We start from the raw sequence: 26,909 nt of genomic DNA, 5'->3' as shown, positions 1-26,909 counted from the left end.
ACGAGCATTTCTTGAAAAATAAATGTGTGTATGTGGACCCACACAATTCAAACTGCTGTTCAGGGGTCAACTGTAATACACAAAGGAATCAAAGGAATGCCTCAATCTAAGGGTCTCCAAAGACATTTAGTATCTTTCACCTCAAACTTCTTTCCTTTCTCACTAAATAGCATTTTCATCCATCCACAATGAAATGAAATCTCAGAGTCATTCTGGTTCCATTCCTTCCCAGGCCCATCACCTCATTTTATATCGCAAAGTTTCATTCTACACACACATATTGGGCAGTTGCTATAGACAACACTCTATTTCCTAACCAGTCCCTTTCTTTATTCCCACAGCTAATGCCCTAGAGTTCATGTAAATAGCATTGCTCTTTAATTGTTTTAGGCTCTAGTTCCCTCCCCTGTAAAATGGGGTCAATCATACCTACCACCCCACAGAGCTATTTGAAGATTAAATAAGATAAAGTATGAAAAACACTTAGCACAGTAGTCAACAACTGTTAGGTATTTCTTCTAGGAACTAGATAATTCTCATATGTGCTCGTGGAGATTTTAATTCTTTGTTTTTATAGCAAAAACATGAACTATAATGGGAAAATAGACTCCAAATGAATACAATTTCCTATTTTTGTACTTCTCCAGGTGACTTATGATTGTCTGCAGAAATCTTTCAACTTAATATAAATTTAGAATATACATATAAAATCCCATCAAAAACCCCAACAATCCTCAATTCCCCCCCCAATTATTCTATTGAGAGGTAAGTTAATAATTGTTGTGATCTGAAAAGTACAGCACATTCATAGGAGGGACTATATTCAGAAAAGAGATCAAGCTATGAGGATTCTTAACAAGACAGACTGGCATGTACTACAACTTCCTTGATTATATTGTAGTTGATTAAAATTGTTCTAAGTTGTTAAAATTGCTCCCCGTTCAGTGAAAGGTACTCATTAATTTATTCAACCAATAAGGGACTATCTTATAGGCTACAAATACACATACTATTCATTCTTCACTTCATATTAGAGATTATCTTTCCTAGACACCCAATTTTCACATCGGTTTAATAAAACAAAATAATGTATATTGTAAAAATCAAATATAAGACACCTATTCATCCTTACCCCTTAAAACACACACATACACGCAGAGAAAATTTAAAGGCACTTTTCATTAGCTTTCTAGGGGAATGTAACCTATACATATGAGCCCAGCTAGGAGCCTAGTGGGATATTTAAGACAAACACAAACCTGAGCTGTTCATTGTATGACAGAAATAGAAAATGAAAATATAGTAATGACCAAGCTGAAGCTCATGTCCTCACATTTTCTTTCCAACATATTCTCTTCATTGCCTGCTTAAGGTTCAGAAACTTGGAAATTACTGTCCATGGTAATTACTACCAAACACCCTGTGCAGTATCAGGTCCTGTCAGAATTACCAAGAACCAGATCTCTGGTTTATAAACAAGGGACATTCATTTATCTTCAACTACAAAAGGAAAGCACAGGGAGGGGGGAAAAGCAATGAAGGACTGCAATATTAAAACTTCAGGGGTTTGAAAAGTAGCTTATTGATGATAAACTGTAGGTCAGTGTCCCCTTGTCTCAATGGTATTACATTTGGGGATCTTGCCAAACCAGTATTTATCCAGGTGTTCAAACAGATTCCAGGCCCTTAATGAAACAGAAAAACTTCAGCTTTATCTGCTGGCCAACTTTTTTTGTAGTGCTGTGATACTTTCCTATCTATACCTCCAACTTCTTCCCAGTGATACTGATGTCCACATCGGCAAACAAAGATCACAAACCGCACTGGCCAGGTGGCTCAGTTGGTTAGAATGTCGTTCTGTACACCAACAGATTGTGGGTTCGGTTCCCCGTCAGGACACATAGCTAGGTTGTGGGTTGGATCCCTGGTTGGGGCACATGCAGGAGGCAACGGATCGGTATTTCTTTCCCCTTCCTCTCTCTAAAAATCAATAAAAACATGTCCTCAGATGAGGATTTTAAAAATTTGTATTAGTTTTATGTGTCAACTCTAGTCATTCTTTATCTTCTAGATTTTGTGTTGTTTAAAAATACCTTTTATATCCTGAAATTGAAATTATATGGATTTTTTTTTTTTTTAATTGATTTCAGAGAGAGGAAGGGAGACGGGGAGAGATAGAAACATCAATGATGAGTCATTGACCGGCTGCCTCCTGCAGGCCCCAGACCGGGGATCAAGCCCGCAACCCGGGCATGTGCCCTGACTGGGAAACGAACTGCGATCTCCTGGATCCTAGGTCGATGCTCAACTGCTGAGCCACACCCAGCCGGGCTGGATATTCTTTTAAATTTTCATTAAGTCACCTTTACCGTCATGCCTTTAACCAGAGATTTTGTTGAATATTGTGATGAAGGTTTCTGATTTTTGTGTTTTCTAATCCTCACCTAAGGCTATGTTTTCATTGACTTTGAGAGCAAGGGAGAGGGAGGAACGTCGATGGGTTATCCACACTGCCGGGCTGGGGCACCTTCCCAAGCTTCGACTCCCCCTCCCACCCCATGGGAACACATGAAGGCCATCTGTAGGCGACCGGGAGACCTTGGGAGCCCAGCCAGCCTCTTGGTCAGGGGAGAAGCTGCTTCTGAACGTGAGCCTGAACTATAAACCCAAGAGAAACAGCTTGAGTTTTGATTTCACACAGCCACCCTGCATGCTGTTTGCTTTGTTCTCTGTACTCCATGTAATCCTGTACTGGGAAAGTTTGGGTTGTATTAAACAATTGTGCCCACCAGCTGCCCCCGGTGCACACCAAAGTCCTAATAAAACCATGTCTCTCGCAGCCAGTTTTCTGGGTTATTTCTTTGGAATCCACAAACAATAATACACTAAGGTTTCCCCGTATTTTGGCTCTTTGCATAATATCCCTGTATTAAAATAAAACATTTTTGGCAGCTCTTTCTCTAGAGCACACCAGTGCCTTGCCCCTCCTCCTTACCCCAGGCACCTTCTCTCTGCCTTTTGTTTTCATAAGTTTCAACAGCTTTTTTTTTGCCTCTGTAACTTTTTTCCTGAGCCCACACAGCCCAGGTGGCTCACTTCTACCTGTGACTTTCTAAAATAAACATTTGCTTGTAAAAAATAAAACACAAAACTTTTTGACTACTAAGTTATAAGACATTGTTCTAAGTGTCTCTCACGTACACATTTCATCTTTATAGAAACCACAACTTACCTACTTTATAGATGAAGAACTGAGGCATAGAAAGTAACAACTTGAGGGACTACGCTACACCGGTTTTGAAGATGGAAAGGGCCAGAGACCAAGGAACGTAGACGGCCTCTAGAAAAATAACCAAGGAAATAGACTTTGCCATTAGAGCCTCCTTGGAAGGAAGCAGGTGTTACCCTTGACTTTAGTCCAGTGAGACCAATTTTGGACTTCTGACTTCCAGAACTGTTCAGGTCATAAACTTATGTTGTTTTAAGCAATTAAATTTGTGGCAATTTTTTTACAGCACTGATAAGAAACTAATACAACATAAAGAGGGACTTTTTTTTTTTTTAAATTGAGGTTAAGTCACATAAACATGTGTTAGTTTCAAGTACATGACATAGTAATTCAGTGTATATATTGTGGAATGATTTCCTCTTCTCTGTGTGGATTTTGGGAATTAGTAGAAACAGATCTAGTACAATTGGATCACTCCTATCAGAAGACCTGTTTTTCAGATGGAGTTTTAATAAACTATATTCTAAGTATCAAAATGTCACATGAAATTAACCCCCCCCCCCAAAAAGCATTTTTGTGGAAACACATATCTGTGGATGTTTCTACTCAGTATAAAGACAATCAGATGAAGAAAAAGTCTAACCACATAAAGGAATATAAAACTATTTATTGACCACTGTTTACCAGTATTTACAATAAAGTAAACAATATACAGTTGGGTAACATTCTTTTTACTACAAAGCTACTGTTTTTCCTGGCTTCTGCTGAACCAGTAACCCAAATACTGAGACTGAGCCTACATGTAAGGAATGAGCTGGAGTAAAGACAAAACATGCAGGTCAAGAGTTTAGATTACAAAAGTTTGCCCACCCATTTATTCCAGCAGGTCCTAAATTGCCACGGTCTCTAATGATCTGATTCGGTATCCACAAATAAAGTCATACACATTCCATGATCTTAACTTTTTAGTCAATATAGCACAGGGATTTCAACTTCTTGAAAAGGAACAGTGTACTAGGCGATACCTTTAAAAATAAGTGTTGCTTGCCTAATTAAAACACATGAGGGTTTGTCTAGTTTTCTCATTTGGGTGGGGCGGTTGTTGATAGTGATAAAATTTTCCTTTCTGGGGTTTTGCAAATAAACTTGCATTTATGATTGTAGATATGGATTCTGATATGGCTACTTTTAAATTGTCCAACTTGAACTGCCTACATTATATTTAAAGCGCCCAATTAATTACAAATTATCTATTTAATTTCAAAGGTCAAAGCTTCAGGAAAAATTTCAATTTAACTTTAAGTGATTTCTTAGGTTGCTGAAAATGATGGCAGCCCAAGAAACATGAGCTTATGTATGGTTGTGAAATGCCTTTTTTGTTTTGGTTAAAAAAGAAAAAAGAAAAAAAGAAAGGAAAATCATTTACATATGTATACACACACCCACCCCCAAATAAACAAAAACCCCACAATGATCCTTAGGCATATATGAGTTAAACACAAATTCTGACTGAGTAACGACTATGCAGATTTCCTCCAACATTTAGAAAAGCTGTTCTCCAATGCAGAGGAAAAAACACACCATGGTATCAAATGTTCTTTTCTGATAAAGGAAGAGACTACAGAAAGCTTTTGTTCAAAGTAACCAGTGCTACAGATGCAACCCCCCCAACAACTCCCCCAGTACTACTTCAAAACAAACATATCAAACTTGATTTTCATTAGAATGCAGTTCTTTCTTCACACTAATAAATCAAAAAAAAACACCAAGACCCAGATTTTATATATATATATAAATATATATAAAAAGCAACGCAAACAATTATTGGGCTTCGTCTTCTGGACAGGAATGCCAAGTTAGTCTCTCTTCATAAAAAGCAATTACAATTTGAGGACACTTCATATTTGCCTCTTTTGCCAGCACCAAATCAGCCTCATCTGAATCTTTCCTGTTGTGAAAAAAAGAAAAAAAAAAATCAGCTAAAAGTCTAAACCCTTTTTGCCAAATGAGAATTGTTTGATAAATCATAATTTAATCAAAGGTTTTTTAATGCTTCAGGAGGGTTATGTGGTACTTGTGCCAGAGTTCCAATAAAATTCCTTTTTACAAAACAGGTCAGTTTGCCAACCTTTACTTTGAAATGCTATTAGCAAAGGTAATTAGAATCACCTTTTCAGCAGATTATTCTCTAATGATGGAAACTATATTTATAAAACCTTTTCTAGCTAAAAACCTCACAAAATTAAAAAAAAAAAAAAAAAAAAAATGCCCATTACCCTGGCCGGGAAGCTCAGCTGGTTAGAGCATCATCCCCAATACACCAAGGTTGTAGGTTCAATCCCCAGTAAGCACACAAAAGAATCAACCAATGAATGCATAAATAAGTGGAACAACAAATAGGTGTTTCTCTCCCTCCCTCCTTTCTTCTTCTCATTCTCTCAAAAAACAAAACAAAAAACCCCATCTATTTGTACTTTATCATATAACTGCAATCACCCCCACACTTACCATTTCATGAGAAACATTAACTCTCCACTGCTGTCTGTGGCACCAATTATTCGTTCAGGATCAAGACCTCTAGCAAAGCCTCTTGGTTTATCAGCCTGTTTAAGAGGTTAAATGATTATTTACTTAAATGTTCCCATACATTTTTCCATACAGCAAACTAAAAACCTTCCAATAGTGAAACAAATTGACTACAACACACCCCATATTTAGCACTAAAACACATCGTAATTTCTATTAACCTTACAAGCAGAAAAAAACACAAATCTGGATGTCTAAAAGCATTCTGAATCAAAACTGAAGAAAACAAACTAATCCCTTTATTTCTGATCAATTACTAATTATAAATCCTTGAAGTTAACATTTCAAATCACCTCCAGGAAATAGTCTAAATTACCCATATATTTATAAAGCACATACAAAAATACAAACAGCAAAGTAGTACAAGTAGTATAAAACTCAAGACTAATCAGTACTGTAATCAATCTGAATCATAAGAAATCTTATAAAATACTTCCTATAAACCAGTGATTCTGTCATTTGAGGGTTCCTGGGAATCCCTGAGACCTTTTAGGGTGTCTGTTTATCTGTAAAGTCCCCTCTTTTCATTTATTTGTTACTTGAGATTGTCTTCACATCCCTCCACCAAACATAACACAGCAAATCAAATAGAGAACTACTATTAAGCCAGATATTGAAAAGATTTGCAAAAATGTAAAATGACACTCTTCACATTTAAAGCTACTTTTCAGGAATAGTTATGAACATGCAAGAGGTTTTGCCATTCTTAAATGAATACACAAACATTTAGAAATTTCTATTCTTCGGGATCCTAAATAATTTTCTGGAGACCAAAAAAGTTCTAAGAGTTGTCAAGATAAACAAATCCTTTCACCCTATCCAGACTTTCATGTCAATATCCCAGACTCTGGAGTCAGATGCCTAGGTTAGCTAGAATTTGGTTCTAACCTCTACTAGCTGTGTGGCTCTGGGCAAGTTAACCTCTTTGTGGTTTAGAATACCCCAAAAATAGGAATAATTATGCCATCTGTCTCACAGACTTTTTATGTATATGAAATGGAAATTAAGTTATTATTCAGAAGACTGCTTGGCACAACGTAAGGGCTCAATGCATGATAACTAGCTATTGTTACTAAACAGTGCTTCTGTTGAGACATACAGTAGTCCCTCTTGATCCACTCAAGAAAATACATTCAAGACCCAATGGGTACTTGAAACTGTGGATAGTACTAAACTCTACACGCAACGTCTTCCCCTATACACATATACCCATAATAAAGTTTAATTTATACATTAGGCACAGTAAGAGATTAACTAGTAATAAAATAGATCAATTATAATATTGTATAATAAAAGTTACATGAATGTAGTCTCTCTCAAAATACCTTATTGTACTGTACTCACCCTTCTAGTGATGATGTGAGATGATAAAATGCCTACATGATGAGATGAATGACGTAGGCATTGTGATGTAGCTTTAAGCTACTAATGACCTTCTGATGATACATCAGAAGGAGGGATCATCTGCTCCCGGTGATCCTGGATCATTGAGCCATGACGATGTTGATGGTTGGATGTCAGGAGCAGAAATGTCGTTGGTTGGGAAAATTTAGTATTTTTGGAACTCAGTAGACCACCGGTAACTGAAACCACGGATATGAGGGGACTAGTGTATACTGATTCTTAACATTATTGCTTTTTTGCTTTGGCTGCTAAAGTATCCAGAACCAAATCTATAGCCAACCTGTTTCTCATCTGTAAAATGGAGATAATACCTATAATCTTAATAGAGATGTCATGAACACTTAATGGATTATCTGTAAAGTATATGGCATCTAGTCCAAATGATCAAATTTTAAATGAAAAGACCTTATCAAGAAACCTGTATTGTATGTTTTGTCCCAAGCCTAAATACTAATTCAGAACCAAGAACCTTTCCCAAACTACCATGCCCAGTACAAAGGGTAAGTATAATTTGTTTTGAAGTTGAAGGTAGAAGCAGAGTTATGTGATTTGCCCAAAGCCACAGAGACACCAGTGAAGTAAGATTGGAGCAAAACACATATGGAGTGAAACCAACTGTCTCAATTCACGTCAATAAAACAAAAAATGTTATCAAAGATTACATCAAAATCAAAGTATTGTTTCGCAATACTTTGATAATACAAAGACTGCATGCAGAAGTACTTGTGTTCAAAGCTGCTAATGGTCAACAATCAGTATGTGCTATGTGAATTGTTTTCACTGTACTGCAAGGAATTTCAATGACTTAATGTTAGTATTCTTTGTATTTAGGACTGCTAGTCTTGGATCACAGGAAATTGTGTGATCAGGTACCACATCCATGAACCTACCCTAAATAACACTAGCACAATTTAAATGGTATAAGCACTTACTGTATTTCTACAATGTAGGCTAAACCATGCCTATCTTTTTTGTCCTAGATCTTAAGCATTTTAAAAGGGCTTTTTAATGATATTTTAAAAGTATTCAAATTTTTAAAAGTATCCTGAAAGCATTTTAAACATCAAGCCATTAACCTTTTACAAAGAGCCAGCTTGGTGGGCAACATTTTATACTTACAGCATCTCTTTTCTTCTTTGATTTGCTATCATCAGATTCACTGTCAGATAAAGACTTTCTCTTTGTGCCATCTTTTTCTTTACCAGCTTTTTGAGAATTAAGAAATGCTTCAATTAACTCTGGGCAATCTAAATTTTCTTCAGGTTCCCAAGTATTGTCAGCACTGCATTCAGTTAAAAAAAAAAAAAAAGTTCATTCAATTAAACATGGTTTATCACCGTCGTCCAGATTCTTTTAATATACGTGAAAAGTCCTCTGTGATAACCATTTGTTCCCTACCCCTCACATTCTTTTGACACAATCTGACCATACTTCCCCCTTTATGTCTTCTTTCACAGCCCAAAGGGGCCATCTGCCATATTACCCCTAGGTTAACAAAACCTGATTCTAGTAGAATAACTGGAGCTAAAATTTTTCCAAATCATGAAAACCCACTTCAGAATTTCTCTGGAAGAGCTTTTAAAAAAATGTAGATTCTTAATTCCCACAGTAAATTACTTTAACAAATTAATCAGAAAATACCTAGCGTTAAGGCCTCTAATACTGCATTTTAAAATAATTCGGAGTCATTCTCCAATTTCTGCTGTCTGCTGAATGCTCAAATTGAAAAATGATATAAAGAAGGGCTTGGCAACCGAAAAAAAGTCAAATCCAGCCTTCTGTGTGGCTGGCAAACTAAGAATGTTTTGTACATTTTTAACTGGTTGAGAAAAAATTTCAAAATGAAAATTATAAAATTAGAATTTTAGGGCTCATAAACAAGGGCTGGAAAGAAAACAAGCATCAATTACCAATTGTAAAAGTAAGATCATCCTTCACTAGTGATAGGCTTGCAAACTTTGTGTGCTCTGATCCAAAGAGCCTTTACACAAGATAAAGTGAAACTAATAATTTCAGAGATGCTAGGAAAGGTGTTATTAACCTCTGCTGATATTCTGAGACTCCAAAAGAGCTGAAGTGGAGCCTCCATTCTGCAGTGTTCTTTTCGTTACAGCTTCCTATACTACCTAATACAGAGTACCACACATAGTAGGCTCTCAATCATACTAGTGGCCTTAAGTTTGGGGAGAAAGGGAGAAGGGGAGTTAGTTTCTTAACATTTAATGGGTAGGTCATAGAAACAAACAGCTTTAAATGTCCCATGGGGTTAAAAAACCAAACAACAAAAACCAATTCTCTACCATATGAAGGTTATCAACTCTTTGGCAAACTGGTTAAATCTAATTTAAAAACAGTTCAGATTTACTTGCTTGGTTCAGCTATCTGTAGGAAATTTTTTTAGGGGTAAATTATGAACTTATGATAAATACTTAAGCTCAACTAAGGATACTGAAAAGATAAATAGGAAAACCTAAACCTTCCATTCAATTCATACTTCCCAAACTGCTAGAGGAGGTTGCTTTAAAATGTGAATGGTGAAGGTAGTAGATTACAGATAGCTGGAGCCTAATATTTAACTATCATACTCTTCATCTCCACCATCCTCAGAAAAAATTTTGTAGATCTCTACCTTTCCATTATTAATAGTTGCTGCCTGTGGAGCCTGTTTTTGGGGTGTAAGACAGAAGAATCCAAGCAGATTAGCACATGATAAACTATTAAGGGTATAATTTCTGTGAGCAAGTTATTCACAAGACAGTTAATATTGTGGAGCAGTTATGAGAGCAACTAGTAACAAGGAACATGAGGAACCACGGAGTTTAAAAAATGCCCAGACTAGTTCTTAGAGATTAGGATATGGTAAACTTACTGTTAAGAGCTGGATCATAATGAGCACTTCTGTTTAAGACCTACTGGTCTACATTATAGAACTTCTATGTATTTTAGTGCCCTCCTTATGTAAGGAAATGATGTACATTAGGTATTCTAATTAGTACAATATCTAGCTACATTAAAATGAATCACATAGCCCTGGCCAGTGTGGCCCACTTGGTTGGGAGTAGTCCCGTGCACTGAAAGGTTTCAAGTTCGATTCCCAGGTAGGGGGGGCATGCAGGAGGCAGCTGATCAAGGGTCTGCTCTCACTGATGTTTCTCTCTCCCCCTTCTCCCTTCCTCTCAATAAAAAATCAATTAAAAATCTTTAAATAAATGCATTACATAGTAAACTATACTCTACAACAGTTCTACTGTACTTTCCAAGATAATCAACTAGTCTCGAATTTGCTTGGCTAAACTGTAGGCTAAAAATGTGGTGTTTTAAAACAGATCTCAAACAAGCTACCTTGGACTAAAAGAATTAAATTTAAAGAAATTTGGGAAAACTGATAAAAGAGCTCAGGTTTTAAATGACACTTAAATGCAGTCAAACATATACTAAAAGGGATTCACTTACTCTGTGAATCCCTTCCACTTCAGAAAATACTCCACCTTCCCATTCACTACGCGTCGGTCCAATACTTTTTCCACTACAAATTCTTCAGGCTCCGCCTCTTCAACTTTTTTACTCTTTCCATTTTGTTTCTTTCCCATTTTTTGCTAAAACAAAACAAAGAATTACAAAATACCTTCTTTTATTTTTGGGTACATTTTAATGGCTAAATTGCTTACATCATTGTTGAACTTGACACCTAAATTTTTACTTCCGTATGCCAGGGTAGACACCTTCTGAAAAAATAAAAGTCAACAGAAAGGAATACTTAATCCTGTTGGTTTAGCTTAACCCTATCACTTACCACCCTTCAATGAAATAATACAAAAAAATACTGTGGAAAATACTGTTACCTTTTCCTAGTCTTATTTCTAAATAGTCTACAAGGCTGTGTTTACTAAAGTTTTCACGCATTTTAACTACAACACAGCCACACACTAGAAGGTATCAGAAGATTAGATAGAGGACAAGAGTAGACAGTGATAGGTCTTAAGTGAACTATAGATCAGCTGAAATCATAGCCGTCAAACTCTAAGACCCACCTCCCCCTTTGTCAATTCAAACACCTATGTTAAAAGCCTCAGCAATATTAAAAAAGGGCTGACTGCAAGAATGAAAAAACATGGTTCAGAATCCTGGTATCAACTGCAGGGTCAAACAAGGAGACGATGAATAGACTAAAAAGGACAAGATTATTTTTCCATCATCTCTGTTGGAGCAAAGCTATAATGCTGTCATTTCAAGAGGTCAAAATGCTGGATCAGTGTAATTGTGAAAAAAATCCTTCTTTCTTGGTTTCTCAAGTCTAAACTGGGCCCTGGCCAGGTAGCTCAGTTGGTTGAAGCCTTGTCCCATACACCGAAGAGCTTCAGGTTCGTTTCCCTGTCAGGGTGAGCAGAGGTGGCAACAAATCAATGTTTCCCTCTCTCTCTAAAATCAATAAACACATATCTCCAGGTGAGGAGTTAAAATAAAAAAAGAGTCTGAATTGGTAGCCAACAAAATTCACTTTTAACTTGTTTTTTTTTTTAAAAAAAACTATAACACTAAGAGGCAGAAGACCAAGCCCAACCCACTATTTTCTAATAACTCAAACAGATTTGTTACACAAGGACTGAAAATGAATAAATTTTTAAAACCTCACAGAACTAAATGGTTAATTAGAAAAGACTAAAGGGAAAAAAAACCCCAAATGTTATACTCATTTTATAATCGTTTCATCTTAAAACAGGTGCTATTAGAGCACAAAAAGTAACAGCAATGCCAAAAGATTACAAAAGGCCATTAAAACTATGTAGTCATTTAAAGGTACACACATCACTTGGTCACTACTCAATTGGTCAATTTTCTGCTTCTGTGCAGTATAGGAAGATTAAGTACGGTAGTTTAAAGAGTGAAGAAAAATTGGTGTGGGCAAAAGCTTATCAGACACTAATCCTAAATGTCAAACAAAATAGCTAGGTCCAGGAAGGTAAGAGAGGAACAGATTAAAGAGAATGACAAAAATAAACACAGTTAAAAGGATAAACCCTGATTAAAACAAATTGGCATAAAAAATGAAGAATTTATTACAACAGCACTCATAAGCTAGCCTGAAGTGCTCATGCCCCTTTCCCAACTTAGGTTATAGCACTGTTATCTCACAACACAAAGGAAATCATTTGGATATAGGTAAAGCCAATTCATTTATACACACTTTGCTTTCTTCACTGATTATGGAATTTGAAGGACAGTTCAATCCCGAAGGGGCAGAGAAGACGCTTTGTGCTTTTTCCACTGATGGCTTTGATGAGAATCATTTGTACCAGAGACTCACCAGACAAACTTTATATTTCATATTTCCCAGGGTATTTTTTATGTGTCATCGTTAAATCTAACATGACACAAATTATAAATCACCAACTTGCCCTTTTTAGTGTGAAATCCAAGAGAATATACAAACCAAAACCAAATGTTTTGCTTTATTTAGATGTTAATACTCACCTTTACATGCTTAAGATTATTATTAATGCAATTTGTTAGAATACTGTGGGAACCATAACTTTGAATTTCATGATTCTCATGTGACGATCCCAGTGTTTTTAAACTTATAACTGAATATACGTATGTCTTTACACATTTGTAGAACTTTTAATATTTAAGAGCACAAACTCTGGATTCAAGAAATTGCTGGAGAGAAAAAATTTACTCAGAAGTTCAAGGTCTACTCTTCTCTCCTTCCTGGACGTATGAGCAAGTTGGTTCATTTTGTATATTAAAAAAAAAATTGCAATGATTCAAATTTAAGGCCCTTCTGTAGTTTAGAATAAGTTTGAAATATGACAAAGTGCCCAAAGTATTTGAAAGATTCAATGAGTTTTGTTCCCATCTAAGTGTACTGTACGAGATACCTGTTCTTTAAGCGGGGCAATACTGCAAATACTTGATTTCTCTAGAACTCAGTAGTGATTTAGGTAATATGCCAATTAACGAGGGCTTTACTGCTTTGTCTGCCCAAGCTTATAACATGTTCTTTCATGTTACATAAATACGTGCACTTTTATTTCAAGATAAGTATACTTCTTAACATACATACTGTGCTCTACTCTCAAGATTAGGGTCCTTTAATTTAATCAATATACTATTAAGCCAAGTCAATAAGTATCTCAATGTGATGATTTCCTTTTGGCCGATAATTCCTCCCCGTAACACGGGAGTATTAATGGATGTCAATTTCTCAACCACTGAAATGCAAAGTTATAATTTTCAGGGGAAAAAATGAGTTAGATTCTTACATATTTTAGGTTTTTATTAACTTACCAATGTAGTTTTATTGGAGGCCATTTTTTATTGCAGGCTTGAAGAGCTATTACTAGAAAAATGCATGACAGTTAAAAGGAAGTCTGCATGACACAAAAAGGTAGCTAAACACAAGTTTTGTTTGGATTCCAACCCCCCCATGTAATACATATTCTCAAACATGTATACTAGTCCATAGAGCAGGCAAATTTGAACTCCTGTGTAAGTTGTTAGTAATATATGCCTGAGTATATCAGTCTTCTAACCAAGTGGGTCTAGAAACCTACTAGGGACAATGGTACTAAGACAGCTTTACAAGGCAAAAAAAAAAAAAAAAGACAATTTTTCCCCCAATCCGAATCTCATTTATATCATATTCAGCATTTATTTTAAAAATGGCCAAATGTTTTGGTTCAAAATCATACACCATTACCCAACCAAAATGGTAAACTACCCTCAATTTTTCCTCTAGGCCTCCTAATAGTCCTGAGAATCGCCTAGGTAATCCTAACTTGGCCTCTTGGAAACCCTCCCTCTTTCCAGTCACTCGTTAAAAAACTAAAGCAAGAACACACCAAGCTGCTTCAGTCCCATTTGGTACCACTTAAAAACAAATCACCTCCTGGGCACGTCCAACCGCTCCCCTAAGAGCCAGGTCCCACCCCGGGTGAGGAAGCCGAGGCCCCCGGCCCCGCCCCCCACCCCCACCCGGGAGCTCCGGCCTCGTGGTCAGCGCATCCGCGGGGAGAAACAAAGGCCGCGGCGCGGGGTTCAAGGGCACTGCGCCACGGGGCCCGCACTTCCCCCCGCCCAGCGGCGGCCACGTAACGGAGCTCGGGCCGCAGCCTCCCGACCCGCGGGCCGCGCCGAAGCCCGAGAGAACGCGCCGCCCTCCCCAAAGAGGCCCCGTCCCGGCCGAGCCCGAGAGGGGGAGGCGGGCCTCGCATTTTGATCGGGGGTGGGGGAGGGGTGAAGTAAAAGCGCTTTGTCTAAAAATAAGGCGGCTGCAGCCACAGTTCTCTACCCTCTCCAAGAGTCTCACCCCAACAAACTAGAGGCGCCCACCCCGCGCCAGGCCCGCGGTCGGGGGTCCCCGTTCGCCTCACGCCCCTGCCTCAGGGTCGGGTGGGGATGGGTAGGAACCGGGAACGGGGGGGGGGGGGCGTCCCCGGGGCGCTTAAGTACCACCTCCGAGTGATCGTTAGAAAGACACCGCCTTCACCGCCTCCGTGCAGCTCCGGGTCCCGCGTCTCCCGCGTCTCCCGCGTCTCCGGCGTCTCCGGCCCTGCGCGCCTTCAGCTCGAGCCACATCCGAGGGGGAGGGGGCCGGGGCAACGCGCGCGGGGCTGCGGCGGGGAGAGGGGGGTTGGCACCGCCCACGCTACGCGACCACGAGGGGCGGAGCGGGCGGGCGCGCGCGCGCCCGGGGAGGGGGAGGGGCCGCAGGCCGCGCTGTGCCCGCCGGGAGCCCGACGCCAGACCCAGGGGGAGGGCGGTGGCAACAGCGGCACTTACGGTTCGCAGGGTGGCGCCCGGTGGTCCCCGGAGGGGAGGGAGAGGGAAGGAGGGGCGAGGACGTTGATCAAGGTCTTCTGGGCGGAGGCGTTTCTGCTTCGCTGCAGCAGCGCTGGCGCCAAAACCGGACTCCGCCCACTTCCTCGCTCTAGGGGTGGGTATCTCCAATTGCTGGGAGGTAGGGTGGTCACGAAACTTAGCTGGGGCCGAACCGGGGACGGCGGTGCGCCTTTCGGCCCCCGAGGGCTGGCCCCCAAAGATATTGACCAGAGTTAGGTTGGTGGAGCGTGAAGTGTAATTTGTTGACTAGAAGTCGCTTCGGGTGTTCCCGGAAGGGGCCGAGTCCGTCCTCTGCTCCGGGAGAGGGGGTGGGGGAAGAAAAAAGTGGGGAAGCTACAAAAATTTTTACTGCGTGAAGAAGGCGAGATAAAGGGGTTATCAAAGGCACTGCAGAGGGGGCTGGACCTCTGAGCTGTGGTTTATGCTCCACCCGAAAGCTTTAATTTCAAATTGCGCGACCGTTCCTCACCTGCCCTGCGCTAAGGCGGGGGGCTGGACCCAAGTCCCAGAGGGGGAAATACGCTGACTTGAGCCTTCGGCAATTCACTGATCCCTTTACGCAAGTGACGTCAAGCCCCCTGGCTGGAAAGGAGGGAGGAGTACGTACTTGGCGTAAGGAGGGCGTAGAGGGTTCCCGCCATTGGCGGCAGTTAAGACGTTCACGCAACGGCCTGACGTAAAGACGCGTTGGTGGGGGGGAAGGTTCTAGAAAAGCGGCGGCAGCGGCTCTAGCGGCAGTAGCAGCGGCGCCGGCTTGCCGTGCGGAGGTCCTTCTAGCGTTGTTGTTTCTCCAGCGGCGGCAGTTCTCACTACAGCGCCAGGACGAGTCCGGTTCGCGTTCGACCGCGGAGATCTCTCTCATCTCGCTCGGCTGCGGGAAATCGGGCTGAAGCGACTGAGTCCGCGATGGAGGTAACGGGTTTGAAATCAATGAGTTATTGGAAAGGGCATGGCGAGGCCGTTGGCGCCTCTGTGGAAGTCGGCTACCCGTCTCGAGGGAGAGCGGCATTGAAATTGGGCCACTTCAGAAGCGGTTGGTTTCGGGATATTTCTGAAGAGGGGGCGTTTGCGGAGGCCTGTTTATACGGCACTTTCCCCACCCTTCAGCCTCCCGGCGCCATTTCCCTTTGCTGGGGGTGGGGGATGGGGATCTCCCACATGGCGGACGCAGCCCCGCTTTAGTGTAAGTGAGGCGCGGAGGCGGCAATTTTTACGGCCTTCTTAAAGCAGGCTGGTTTGGGGGCCCCGGCGCCCCTGCGTGTGAGCCTTTCGGCGGCCTTCGGATCCTCCGGAGCGAGGCTGCGGAGGTTCCCCCTCCCCCTCTCCCGGGAACCGGATTTGGCGGCCGCCATTTTCATTCCTCTCCTTCCTCGCCGCGTTTTTCTCTTTAACTGTCTGAATTCTACTGCTTCGACTCCCTTATGAAAGAATAGAAGTGGTTAACTACTTTTCTTTTTCCCCGGGCCGTTTTCATGCCCTTTTGAGGTGGATTCCGAGTGTTTTGTGAGCTTGGATCTTTAAGCCTGCGCACCTCTTTAGAGGCTCGCTCCCTTCCCCTCGATGAAATGGCGCCATTGCGTTCAGAAGGCACGGCGAAGAGCGGGCGGGAGGGGGGGTGCCAGGCTGGTTCGCACCGCTTAAGGGCCTAGAGGTAAAGCGACCTCTGGGGTGTGGAGCCCAGTTTTAAGGCGACCCGGACCACAAAAACATTTTGTTTTCCAACCCTTATTTCTTGGAGTAACGGTTTTTTTCTGTGTGTGCGGTGACTAAAAAGGCCATTTGTCTTGTAACCAACTTTAAAGATAAATCAGGAGCCATCTGATTAATGCCGATTATGGGTGGCAATGGAGAAGGTTATGTGGTCGGGGACGTATTAAAGAAAATTTTATTTTCCTGAAGGATTCCCTTTGAATTGCATTTTTCGTATTCTAAATACTTCTACCTGTAAAGTTACTCTTGACTGGTTAAGACCACGCATCCTTATAAATATCAGGAAGTGAAATAAAAATGACTACCCTCAGACTTTGCTTAAAACACAGCTCAGTCCTTTAATGCGTGTATTGCTGTGTCCCAAGTTTTAGGCTGGGCCGCTGCTTATTTGAACTTTGTCACTTGCTTTTCTCATGTATGTTTGCAATCATGGTTGATCATTACATTGATAAGTATAAGGTCTCAAGCGAAGGGGGTTCTACCAGGGTATTTTCTTTGACCCTAAGCACGCTTGTAAAATAAATTTGTAATCGATAGTGGAAATCGGGTAAGTTTGGAGAAAACTGAGGTAAGTAATGAGCTTTTGCTTTTGTTAGTGATTTTTAAAAATTGTTGATGTGCTTTTTAAATCTCAGTAATTTATTTGGGTCTTAAAAGATCTATTTCTGACGATACAGTACTTAGAATAGTAAAATCGGCTTAAGAATCCAAATATCGGTATGCCAAAGAATTAATCATTTTAATATACTTACATTTAAATGTATTGGGAGTTAGTCTGATAATTTGTTAACTGCTTTCAGAAATCTGAAAATTTTAAAATTAACTGCAGACAAAATCTCTGAGTTGCTTATCACTGTACTTTTTGTTAATGGGAGAATCATGCATGGAGGGAGAAGCCTCAATAGAACTGGTTTGAGCTGTCAGGCTATTTGCTGGGAATAAAATTTCCTTTTGTGTCGAAAGTCACATTTATTTGATCTTTTAGTTTGTAGTACACATTCGTAGCAGTTAGTCCTGGGCAATAGACCTATTCTGGTTTCTGAATATTTTAATTTTAAAACCTTGTCAACTGAAAACCGAACCAGGACTACCAATCCATGCTGAACTGGCAGCCTCAAATTCAGGACTGTTAATGCAGCATATTTGCTTGCTGGATTATGGGGATTAAAAGATTTCGGTCTAGGCTTTTTTCCTTTTTGCTTGTAAAATTAGAAACCAGTTTGCCAAAAGACCAGTAAGTTCAATACACTTAAGCTTTCTGGGTTTTCTTGTTTTTTAATAAATTAGTGAAGTATAAATGGTGGTAGTCGCAGTGTTCATTTAAACATTTCTATGTTAAATATTAATCATTTTGAAAAGTGATTACAGTGAATGTCTATTGCTGATTTCATGGCGGTTAGCTCTATAATATTCAGCCTGTTTCTGAGTTGTCAATCTAAGTACCAAAAAATAGGAGTGCCCATGAAGCTGTGATGTAAATACATTAAAAATTTGTAATCCCAATGGAAAGTAGTTTAGTGGGGAAAGGATTTTTTTTTCTTACTGTAATACATTAGAATCTCCACCAGAGGGAGCAATGAAAGAAGCAAATCTGATAAAAACTAAGTCCTGAAATGGTCAACTATGGGTTGTAAAGAACCAACTATTTTTATATTAAAAATGTCAGCTGAGTACTTAATGTTAAGCTCTTTGTTCTGGGATATAGGGCTGGATGCAAATTCTGGTAAGTCCTTTAACTCTTCAATGATGGGGAATAGATTTGTTCCTTTCTCCAAAAAGGTGGTGTTTTTTTTTGTTTTGTTTTCTTTCTCTTTTTTTTTTTTTTTAAAGCTAAGTGATACTGAGTTTATACGAAATAATGTCAAGTAAATTTAAACCAAGTATGTGACTTTGAAACGTTTAGTACAGCTGACGCGATTTTTTGGTGTAACACAACTAATATACGCAGTTTAACATATGGTTTAAATTTGATGTAAGTTTTTTCTTTCCCTCCAGAAAACTTTAGAAACTGTTCCTTTGGAGAGGAAAAAGGTACTCTGCCAGCAGGTCACCTTATATTTAAGAATTTAATTTCCTGCATACAGAGAGAAAATGTAAATAAAAATTGAAATGGTCTTTTCCTTTGCAGAGAGAAAAGGAACAGTTCCGTAAACTCTTCATTGGTGGCTTGAGCTTTGAAACCACAGAAGAAAGTTTGAGGAACTACTACGAGCAATGGGGGAAACTTACAGACTGCGTGGTACGTTAAATATATAAAAGTGCTTTCACATACTAGTGCTTCAGCTGTTGGACTTCTGTATTTAAAATGATGAGTGACTCCTAGAGAAAATCACTTTAAAATCTAGGTTCTTCACTGAAAAATGCTATTTGAACAAATAACTAAACGAACTCCTTTCCCCATTGGTTTTAAAGGTAATGAGAGACCCTGCAAGCAAAAGATCAAGAGGATTTGGTTTTGTAACTTTTTCATCCATGGCTGAGGTTGATGCTGCCATGGCTGCAAGACCCCATTCAATTGATGGCAGAGTGGTTGAGCCAAAACGTGCTGTTGCAAGAGAGGTGAGCATAGTATTAACTTGGTGCAATAAATGCGAAGAAAATTTTGTCCCACTGAAGATAGAATGTAGTCTTTGAAAGAACTTGGTATCTAGCTCCATTTTTTTGTGTGTGTGTGTTTTTTTTTTTTAAGCTACGGTAGTGTGGTCCTAGAGTAGCTTATTTGCCTGTTTTTCAAAAGACTAGTTTCTTTATAAGCTACTGCTTTACCTGGTGTTTTATCATAGGGTAGAAGCCATTTATGGTACCCAGAGATGCTGTCAATGTTTGGTTTATTGTGTCATGATTTTTCCCCCCTCCTACTACTACAGGAGTCTGGAAAGCCAGGGGCTCATGTAACTGTGAAGAAGCTGTTTGTTGGTGGGATTAAAGAAGATACTGAGGAACATCATCTTAGAGATTACTTTGAGGAATATGGAAAAATTGATACCATTGAGATAATTACTGATAGGCAGTCTGGAAAGAAAAGAGGCTTTGGATTTGTTACTTTTGATGACCATGATCCTGTGGATAAGATTGTGTGTAAGTGTATAAGCACTAGATGTGTGCTTTTTCATAGATTAAATTTTGGATATGTTCTATGACTTTATTAAAAAGGTGTACTTTGTAAGTTATAATTTATAGATTGCTGATTTATTGGAGCCTGAACTTTTCCCTTCCAGTGCAGAAATATCATACCATCAATGGTCATAATGCAGAAGTAAGAAAGGCTTTGTCTAGACAAGAAATGCAGGAAGTTCAAAGTTCTAGAAGTGGAAGAGGAGGTAACTTTTAATTCTATTTTGTCTTTTAACAACATATTTGTGTAAATGCTTGTTACTAACTAGGGCAATTATTGTAGGCAACTTTGGTTTTGGAGATTCTCGCGGTGGCGGTGGAAATTTTGGACCAGGACCAGGAAGTAACTTTAGAGGAGGGTCTGGTAAGTTTAAGTTCTAAATGTTGAAGGGTGAATGTGCTTGACTGAAAAACTATGACTCACATTTGATTAGAATCAGGAAATCTGGCCTAATTTCAAGGAGTTATTCCTAAATTTTTTAAGTAGGTGGGATATTCTCATTTGGCCAGGGGAGAGGTAGTACTTGGGACATACTCTTAAAACTAATAAAAGGACAATCAATTACAGAGATAATTTTATGGTCTTTTGATTTTTAAAAAGTTTTTAATCATGTTACCACCACCTTAAAAACAACCAAGCACACCTGAATAGTGAGTGAAAGTACCATAGAAGCTTTGCCTGTGGGCTTAAAAAGGTTTATATCTATGTTAAATTCTTTTGTTTCAGACTTCCAATATTTATCTGAATAAAATAATCAGGTGGGAACTGAAAGAATTGAGTTGAGCTCCCCATTTAATGTTATTTCTATGTTGAAATGAATCTTAAACTTGGGCTTACCAAATTCAGTCCCCCAAATTAGGCAGTTATTCTGATAGATTTAATTATATTTTGGTGTGTTTATTAAGAATAAAGCAGTAGTACTAGTGCTCAGCATAAAAGGAGATGGTTCCTAGTAATCAATCATCCACAGGTAATAATAGAGAATATGGAAGAAAGGAGGAAAAGAAACAGGATAGGTATATTAATCATAGATAATCCTTTTTCTGTCCCTAACAGATGGCTATGGAAGTGGTCGAGGATTTGGGGATGGCTATAATGGGTATGGAGGAGGACCTGGAGGTCAGTTTGTTACACATTTTGATTTATGAGACTTAAAGTTTTAATCACTGTATATGTTTGTCCAGTTTAATGTATACATGAGATTTTTCTTAGTGTATGACATTTTACCTTTTATGAAGAGCTTAGGTGATGGTGGATTAGTTATTTGGCTTTTCCTTTATAATTCACATCTTAGCTTTTGTATAGCTGAAGGGGAAGAGTATATATAATTGTAGCATAGGTTTCAAAAGCAATTGGGTGAATTTGAAATGAGAATTTAAAGATGCCATCATGCTATCCCGTTTTCTCAATAAAAGAGTTGGACTATACTTTATGTACTGTTTACCTGAAAAAGTATAGAACATTGGATGTGTCTTTCATCAACATGTAAGGGGAATATATGTAAACCATTTGTCATCTTAGCCCTTGGTAAGATTAATTCCCCAGGATAACTTCTCAAATGTTACCAAAGGAATGTTTCCAAAATCCACAAGGGTGCTCCTGGGTCCAGATAAGGTTATGAGGCACTGTTACATATCGTGATAAATTAGATGTTTTGTTGGATTTTAGAAAATGTTAATACCTGTTGGCAAATGTCCTAGTAAAGACATTGAAAACTGAGCTAGTAAAAGCTTTAATTTTGCCACAGATTACACACATCTAAGTTTCACCTACATCTCACTATATCCAACTTTGTTTGGAAATACAAATTTTAATTTGGTTTTATGAGAAAGATGAGTTACAAGTAATGTGAAACTAACAGTTTGTTTTTTGGATTGCCTGTAGATTTGCTAATTTCTGATCCCCAACCCGATTTCTACTCAGGTGAAGGGTGTAGTGAACATATTAGGAAACATAAACCTGAGTTGGGAACTTTGAATCTTTTAGACCAGATAAGGGGCCAGGGGTTAGCTCTTATTTTATTAGCCTACACCTCATCTGTCCTCACAAACCTTGACACTAAATACAAAGTATCCTCAAGAGAACTCTTAATACCTTTAGTTTTAGGAAAGAGCAGTAACATAGGTATTTCTCTCTAAAAGTTTTATCCAGTTGGTTGTGGATACATACTCCCCATCCCCAAATGTTGATCAGAGATACTTTGTTCAGCCCTTGAGGCTATTCTAGAAGAGATTTCATAGAACAAATATTTTACTTGTAAAAATAATGTTTTGGGAAGCTGGAAATTAGGTGTGATAAGACAGTTCAAATGGCATTGAAAATATTAAGTAATTACTTAAAGGCTTATTTTATAATAGGTGGCAATTTTGGAGGTAGCCCTGGTTATGGAGGAGGAAGAGGAGGATATGGTGGTGGAGGACCTGGATATGGCAACCAGGGTGGGGGCTACGGAGGTGGTTATGACAACTATGGAGGAGGTAATTCACCTGCAACCTTTATGTGGGAATTTGGAGTGGAATTAATGACTTTTAATGACATTTCTTTCATTTCAATGTTGTCAGTAGTTGCCTTAAAAATTGTAGAATTGTAGATAGGCGTTTTGCATTTGTTCTGATTTACCTTTTTGGGGAGATTTGTCTTGAATACTTAACATGTATCACTGTTTAATGTTTAATTGTGTTGATTCTGAGGTTCATTATGTAAAACTTGCATTGCAACTTTTTTACAGGAAATTACGGAAGTGGAAATTACAATGATTTTGGAAATTATAACCAGCAACCATCTAACTATGGTCCAATGAAGAGTGGAAATTTTGGTGGTAGCAGGAACATGGGGGGACCATATGGTGGAGGTAATTTGTTATATTGCTTAAATTAATGATACAAGAATAAATACTGGTTTTATATACCCACAGCTGTAAATATACTTTTGGGAAAGTAGGTTAGATATTTTGTGGGGATTTCTTTTCCTTGACTGTTTGGCAAATAAAATTGCCAAGCACACTGCAAAGTGGAATAAATTTGTATGTGTTGTCTCTGAAAGTTAACTTGGTAATCACAGGTCTTTATTCAAGTTATTCTTGAGAAAGTTTCTAGTATGACCAAATAAATTTCTTACGCTTGGTATACTTATGAAAAATCCCTTACTGGCTCCAAACGATAACCCTCTCAAAGAATAGGGTCAGTAAAATATTTTCCAAATTTAAAGGGAAAATTATGCCTATGAATCTGGATAATTTATTTCCCAAATAATTAAGATAACTAGAAGCAATGGGTTATGATTTGTTTAAAGTTTATATAGGTATAAGGTAGGATTAATAACTGTTATGCTAATTATGGGAAATCAAGTAAGTTTGCTTTGTCCTGTTCTAGGAAACTATGGTCCTGGAGGAAGTGGAGGAAGTGGGGGCTATGGAGGGAGAAGCCGATATTGAGCTTCTTCCTATTTGCCATGGGTAAGTAGCTTTTTTGAGTTTTACATTATTATTGTCTTGGGGAGACCTAGCTGTCAGGAGTAAAAGCTTTTTAGGATCATGTTATCTTTCCTTAAAATCTGGTTAGATGGATAATTTCATAACCTATTTTTTTTTTACTCTTTACTTCTGTTGAAACAGGCTTCACTGTATAAATAGGAGAGGATGAGAGCCCAGAGGTAACAGAACAGCTTCAGGTTATCGAAATAACAATGTTAAGGAAACTCTTATCTCAGTCATGCATAAGTATGCAGTGATATGGCAGAAGACACCAGAGCAGATGCAGAGAGCCATTTTGTGAATGGATTGGATTATTTAATAACATTACCTTACTGTGGAGGAAGGATTGTAAAAAAAAAAAAATGCCTTTGAGACAGTTTCTTAGCTTTTTAATTGTTGTTTATTTCTAGTGGTCTTTGTAAGAGTGTAGAAGCATTCCTTCTTTGATAATGTTAAATTTGTAAGTTTCAGGTGACATGTGAAACCTTTTTTAAGATTTTTCTCAAAGTTTTGAAAAGCTATTAGCCAGGATCATGGTGTAATAAGACATAACGTTTTTCCTTTAAAAAATTTAAGTGCGTGTGTAGAGTTAAGAAGCTGTTGTACATTTATGATTTAATAAAATAATTCTAAAGGAAATTGTGTAATTATAGACTTTTTATTTTAAATAAGTTAAGGAGTGGGTAGTATAATTAAGGTCCATTGCAAAGTTGTTGTTATATTTGTGTAAGATAAATGCTGGTCAGATATAAGTGTGTTGTCTGCTGCAATTCATCAGGATTAAATTATCTAGATAACTTAAGGGATATCTCTGCAAGGAGAAACACCTTTTTAGATCTTTTAGATGCTGCTTCTTCAATGCAAGGAAAGGAAATAACCCCAGCGAGGTACTCTTCAGGGATACAGGTCTAGTACAAGAAAACTCTTTGGCGGCTACTAAGTTCAGCCAGTCTTAAAAAACTGTGCTGTTTCTACAAAGCTTTAACTACAGTAGTTTATAAGGATGCCAACGAAAGCTGAGGGTGTAGAGCAAATAGTCTAAGCTTCAGTTAAACTTCTTTAGGTAAGATCTTATTTACTTTTCCTTTCTTAATTTTCCTCCCCAAAAGATAAACTAATACTCTTCAATGGTCTTTCAGTATAGTGGTTCTTATGTAGTTTAACATAGCTATAAATTGAGTTTAACAATTTATAAACTCAAGAGAATAATTTCATAAACCCTGTTTTCCGGTCTGTCATTTACTTAAATTATTTTGGTTGTTCCCCCCCCTCCCCCTTTCCTTCTTTCCCACCCCCTCCCCCTCTATGAAGATTCAGGTGCTTAACATATCATTTTTTTCCCTGCTGGAATTTTAGCATTGATATGAACCATGGACAAGCATATTCTGCTGCCACAAAGACTGTAAAGTGCTTCATTTCAACAGCTGAGGCAAGCCAAGTGATTAATAAAGCTTTTCTTGGTTCCTTCAGTGGTGTTGGTAGTAAAATGGTAGGTAAAAGTTAGGCTGCAAGTTCAATAAATCATATGACATTTCCTTTTCTTGGTTTCTTCAGTGGTGTTGGTAGTAAAATGGTAGGTAAAAGTTAGGCTACAATTTCAACAAATCATGAAATTTCCCACCTTTACACCCATGTGTATGCACATTTCTTGGATCAAGCATTTTGAGTGAACGGATTTTTACTAATTACATTTTTAATTTGATAAGGTTATAGCTTTACATGCTTACAAGGATCAGGCTAAGGAGAGAGGTAGGGCAAAATGGTTGAATCAGATTTCAGATAATAGTTTATACTTCAAGTGTTTGTCTACATTATAAATCATGTATCTATCTAGTACTGAATACCGGGGGTATGATTGTAATTTTCCTAATTCCCTACCTTATAGGAGAGATTTAGGTTGGCTGCTGAAATTTCATTTTTTAAATGTCATCAATTTGATTGCCTGGCTTTATTGCCTTTTCAGGAATGTGATAATCAGGGCATATTCTCCTGTATGCACCAGTAAGTCTTCTTTGATCCTAGGACCACCACTGAAGTTATTTAGGTTCTATGGACAAACATGATAAACTTCTTCAGATACTTTTTTTTTCCTTTGGCAGGAAGGTGTCTTGCTGCAGGTAACTAATGAAGAAGTGGTCAACCACAGAGTCTTCAAGAAATAAGAAATTCTGTACCATCTGAAAGTAGTTCTTGTTGGTGCCTTCATTTTAAAAAGCACTCTAAGATTAAAGGGAAATGTTTTCTGATAAAATACAAACTTCATTTAGTATAGGTTCTTAATATAAAACAATTACAAGTTGAGTATTGTTTGTACAAGTAACAAAATCAGCTAGAGATAAATGTATCATGTTTTAAATTAGGTTTTGTGAGTAGACAGATTAAAGTTCTATTTTAAATATAAAATTTATAAAATAAATACTTTTGTATCCAAATACTTGGTGTAATGTTTACACATAAAATGTGTGAATCTTGTTCTATAAACCTTCAGTTGTCTAAAGAATTGCCATCCCCTAGATTTTTAAAGCAGTTTCACAAAGCTGTGCATATTACCATTTTCTATTCAATACTAATAGATGAGAAGAGCATTGTGGACATTATTGGCTGTCCCTAATAAAAATGCCATTCTTTATACACTATATTTAGCGTTCGAATGCTGCTATAGTTTCTCTGGCTTTACCCTGTGCGTTCAACATTGCTGGTGGTGGTTTAAGCAGCTAGAGTGGTCCAAGTTAAGTGGTTATGCAAAGCACCAAGACATAGAATCTGTTATAGTTCAAGAAATGTTGCATTTTATCATTATTGGTAGCTGTCTTAAAAGGGTTTTGAGTGTGGTGGACACAATCTAGTAAAAGTGACTTTCATACTTTGGACATTTACCTGAAATAACAGCATAAAAATATGAAACATGTTAATGTTGGCTTGCTTGCTTTTGGTTTTGATCATGTGAAGTTTATCAGGTAAGTCAAATGAACAGCAGCTAACAAGATGAGCTGCTTTGTTTAAAATAGCTATTCGTCAAGGAAACTTACAATACTCGGCTTCAAATTAGGAAAATAACTGCAGGTGTCTGAAGTCTCTAGCTTGATAACGGAGGTAAATGAAGTTGGTGTAACTTTAAAACACCCAACCCTTAACCAGCACACATAATAGCAAAAGGTTTTGATAATATGTAATAAAATCAACTATTAACAGGTAATTTTGTTTTAGAACTTGAATTAAGGTAGTTTATGTACAACCCAAGACTTAAAGAAGATAATAGCTTTGGGGCAGCTGTTCTCCACCTTTTTCATCTCATGGCACAGTACAATTTCTGTGGCATATCAAATATTTTCTGCTGATCTGACAAATAGGTATAAAAAACTTACTGCTGCACAACATTACCTTGGTACACGGAGCAATTTAAACCAATAAATTTGTGACCTCGGAGTATTGACAGGTTAGTATTGACAGGTTAACAATTTGGAAGCGAAGCTCAAAATTGCAGTTATAACTAGACTTGGAAAATATGCATCCCAAATGGCCTGACGGCTGGCAAGATTGGTTTGGCTGTT

The 26,909-nt window shown here is 38.4% G+C and overlaps 2 protein-coding genes across 8 annotated transcripts; one reads left to right on the top strand and one right to left on the bottom strand.

The window, feature by feature from the left end:
- Positions 1-3,876: 3,876 nt before the first annotated feature.
- Positions 3,877-14,772, bottom strand: CBX3 (chromobox 3). Of its 2 annotated transcripts, none has more exons than XM_087821217.1 (6): positions 14,675-14,772; positions 13,508-13,559; positions 10,673-10,815; positions 8,339-8,501; positions 5,738-5,832; positions 3,877-5,177 (listed from the first exon to the last, which is right to left on the bottom strand). In XM_087821217.1, exons 2-6 carry the CDS (start codon positions 13,529-13,531, stop codon positions 5,051-5,053), a joined length of 552 nt encoding a protein of 183 aa, XP_087677343.1. In that variant the 5' UTR covers positions 13,532-13,559; positions 14,675-14,772; the 3' UTR covers positions 3,877-5,050. The 2 variants fall into 2 exon arrangements, with proteins under 2 accessions (XP_087677343.1, XP_087677345.1); XM_087821219.1 differs by having other exon boundaries at positions 13,508-13,553; positions 14,675-14,726.
- A 1,031-nt stretch (positions 14,773-15,803) lies between these two features.
- On the top strand, positions 15,804-26,285 carry HNRNPA2B1 (heterogeneous nuclear ribonucleoprotein A2/B1). 6 transcript variants are annotated; one of them, XR_015715189.1, is made up of 13 exons: positions 15,804-15,973; positions 18,767-18,802; positions 18,900-19,010; positions 19,184-19,330; positions 19,639-19,849; positions 19,990-20,091; positions 20,169-20,249; positions 20,943-21,005; positions 22,244-22,363; positions 22,615-22,737; positions 23,258-23,340; positions 24,715-24,787; positions 25,458-26,285. XR_015715189.1 is itself a non-coding variant. In XM_087821215.1 (12 exons), the coding sequence occupies exons 1-11, from the start codon at positions 15,968-15,970 to the stop codon at positions 23,317-23,319; spliced, it is 1,062 nt and encodes a 353-aa protein (XP_087677341.1). In that variant the 5' UTR covers positions 15,804-15,967; the 3' UTR covers positions 23,320-23,340; positions 25,458-26,285. The 6 variants fall into 6 exon arrangements, 4 of the variants coding, with proteins under 4 accessions (XP_087677341.1, XP_016072543.1, XP_016072544.1 ...); XR_015715188.1 differs by having other exon boundaries at positions 24,715-24,931; XM_087821215.1 differs by lacking the exon at positions 24,715-24,787.
- Positions 26,286-26,909: the final 624 nt, after the last annotated feature.

This window comes from Miniopterus natalensis, chromosome 10, assembly GCF_054644295.1.
Source record: "Miniopterus natalensis isolate mMinNat1 chromosome 10, mMinNat1.hap1, whole genome shotgun sequence".
In the NCBI taxonomy this organism is placed as follows: domain Eukaryota; kingdom Metazoa; phylum Chordata; class Mammalia; order Chiroptera; family Miniopteridae; genus Miniopterus; species Miniopterus natalensis.
The sequence above is the reverse complement of the archived record's forward strand: the minus strand, read 5'-3'. Positions and strand labels throughout refer to the sequence as shown.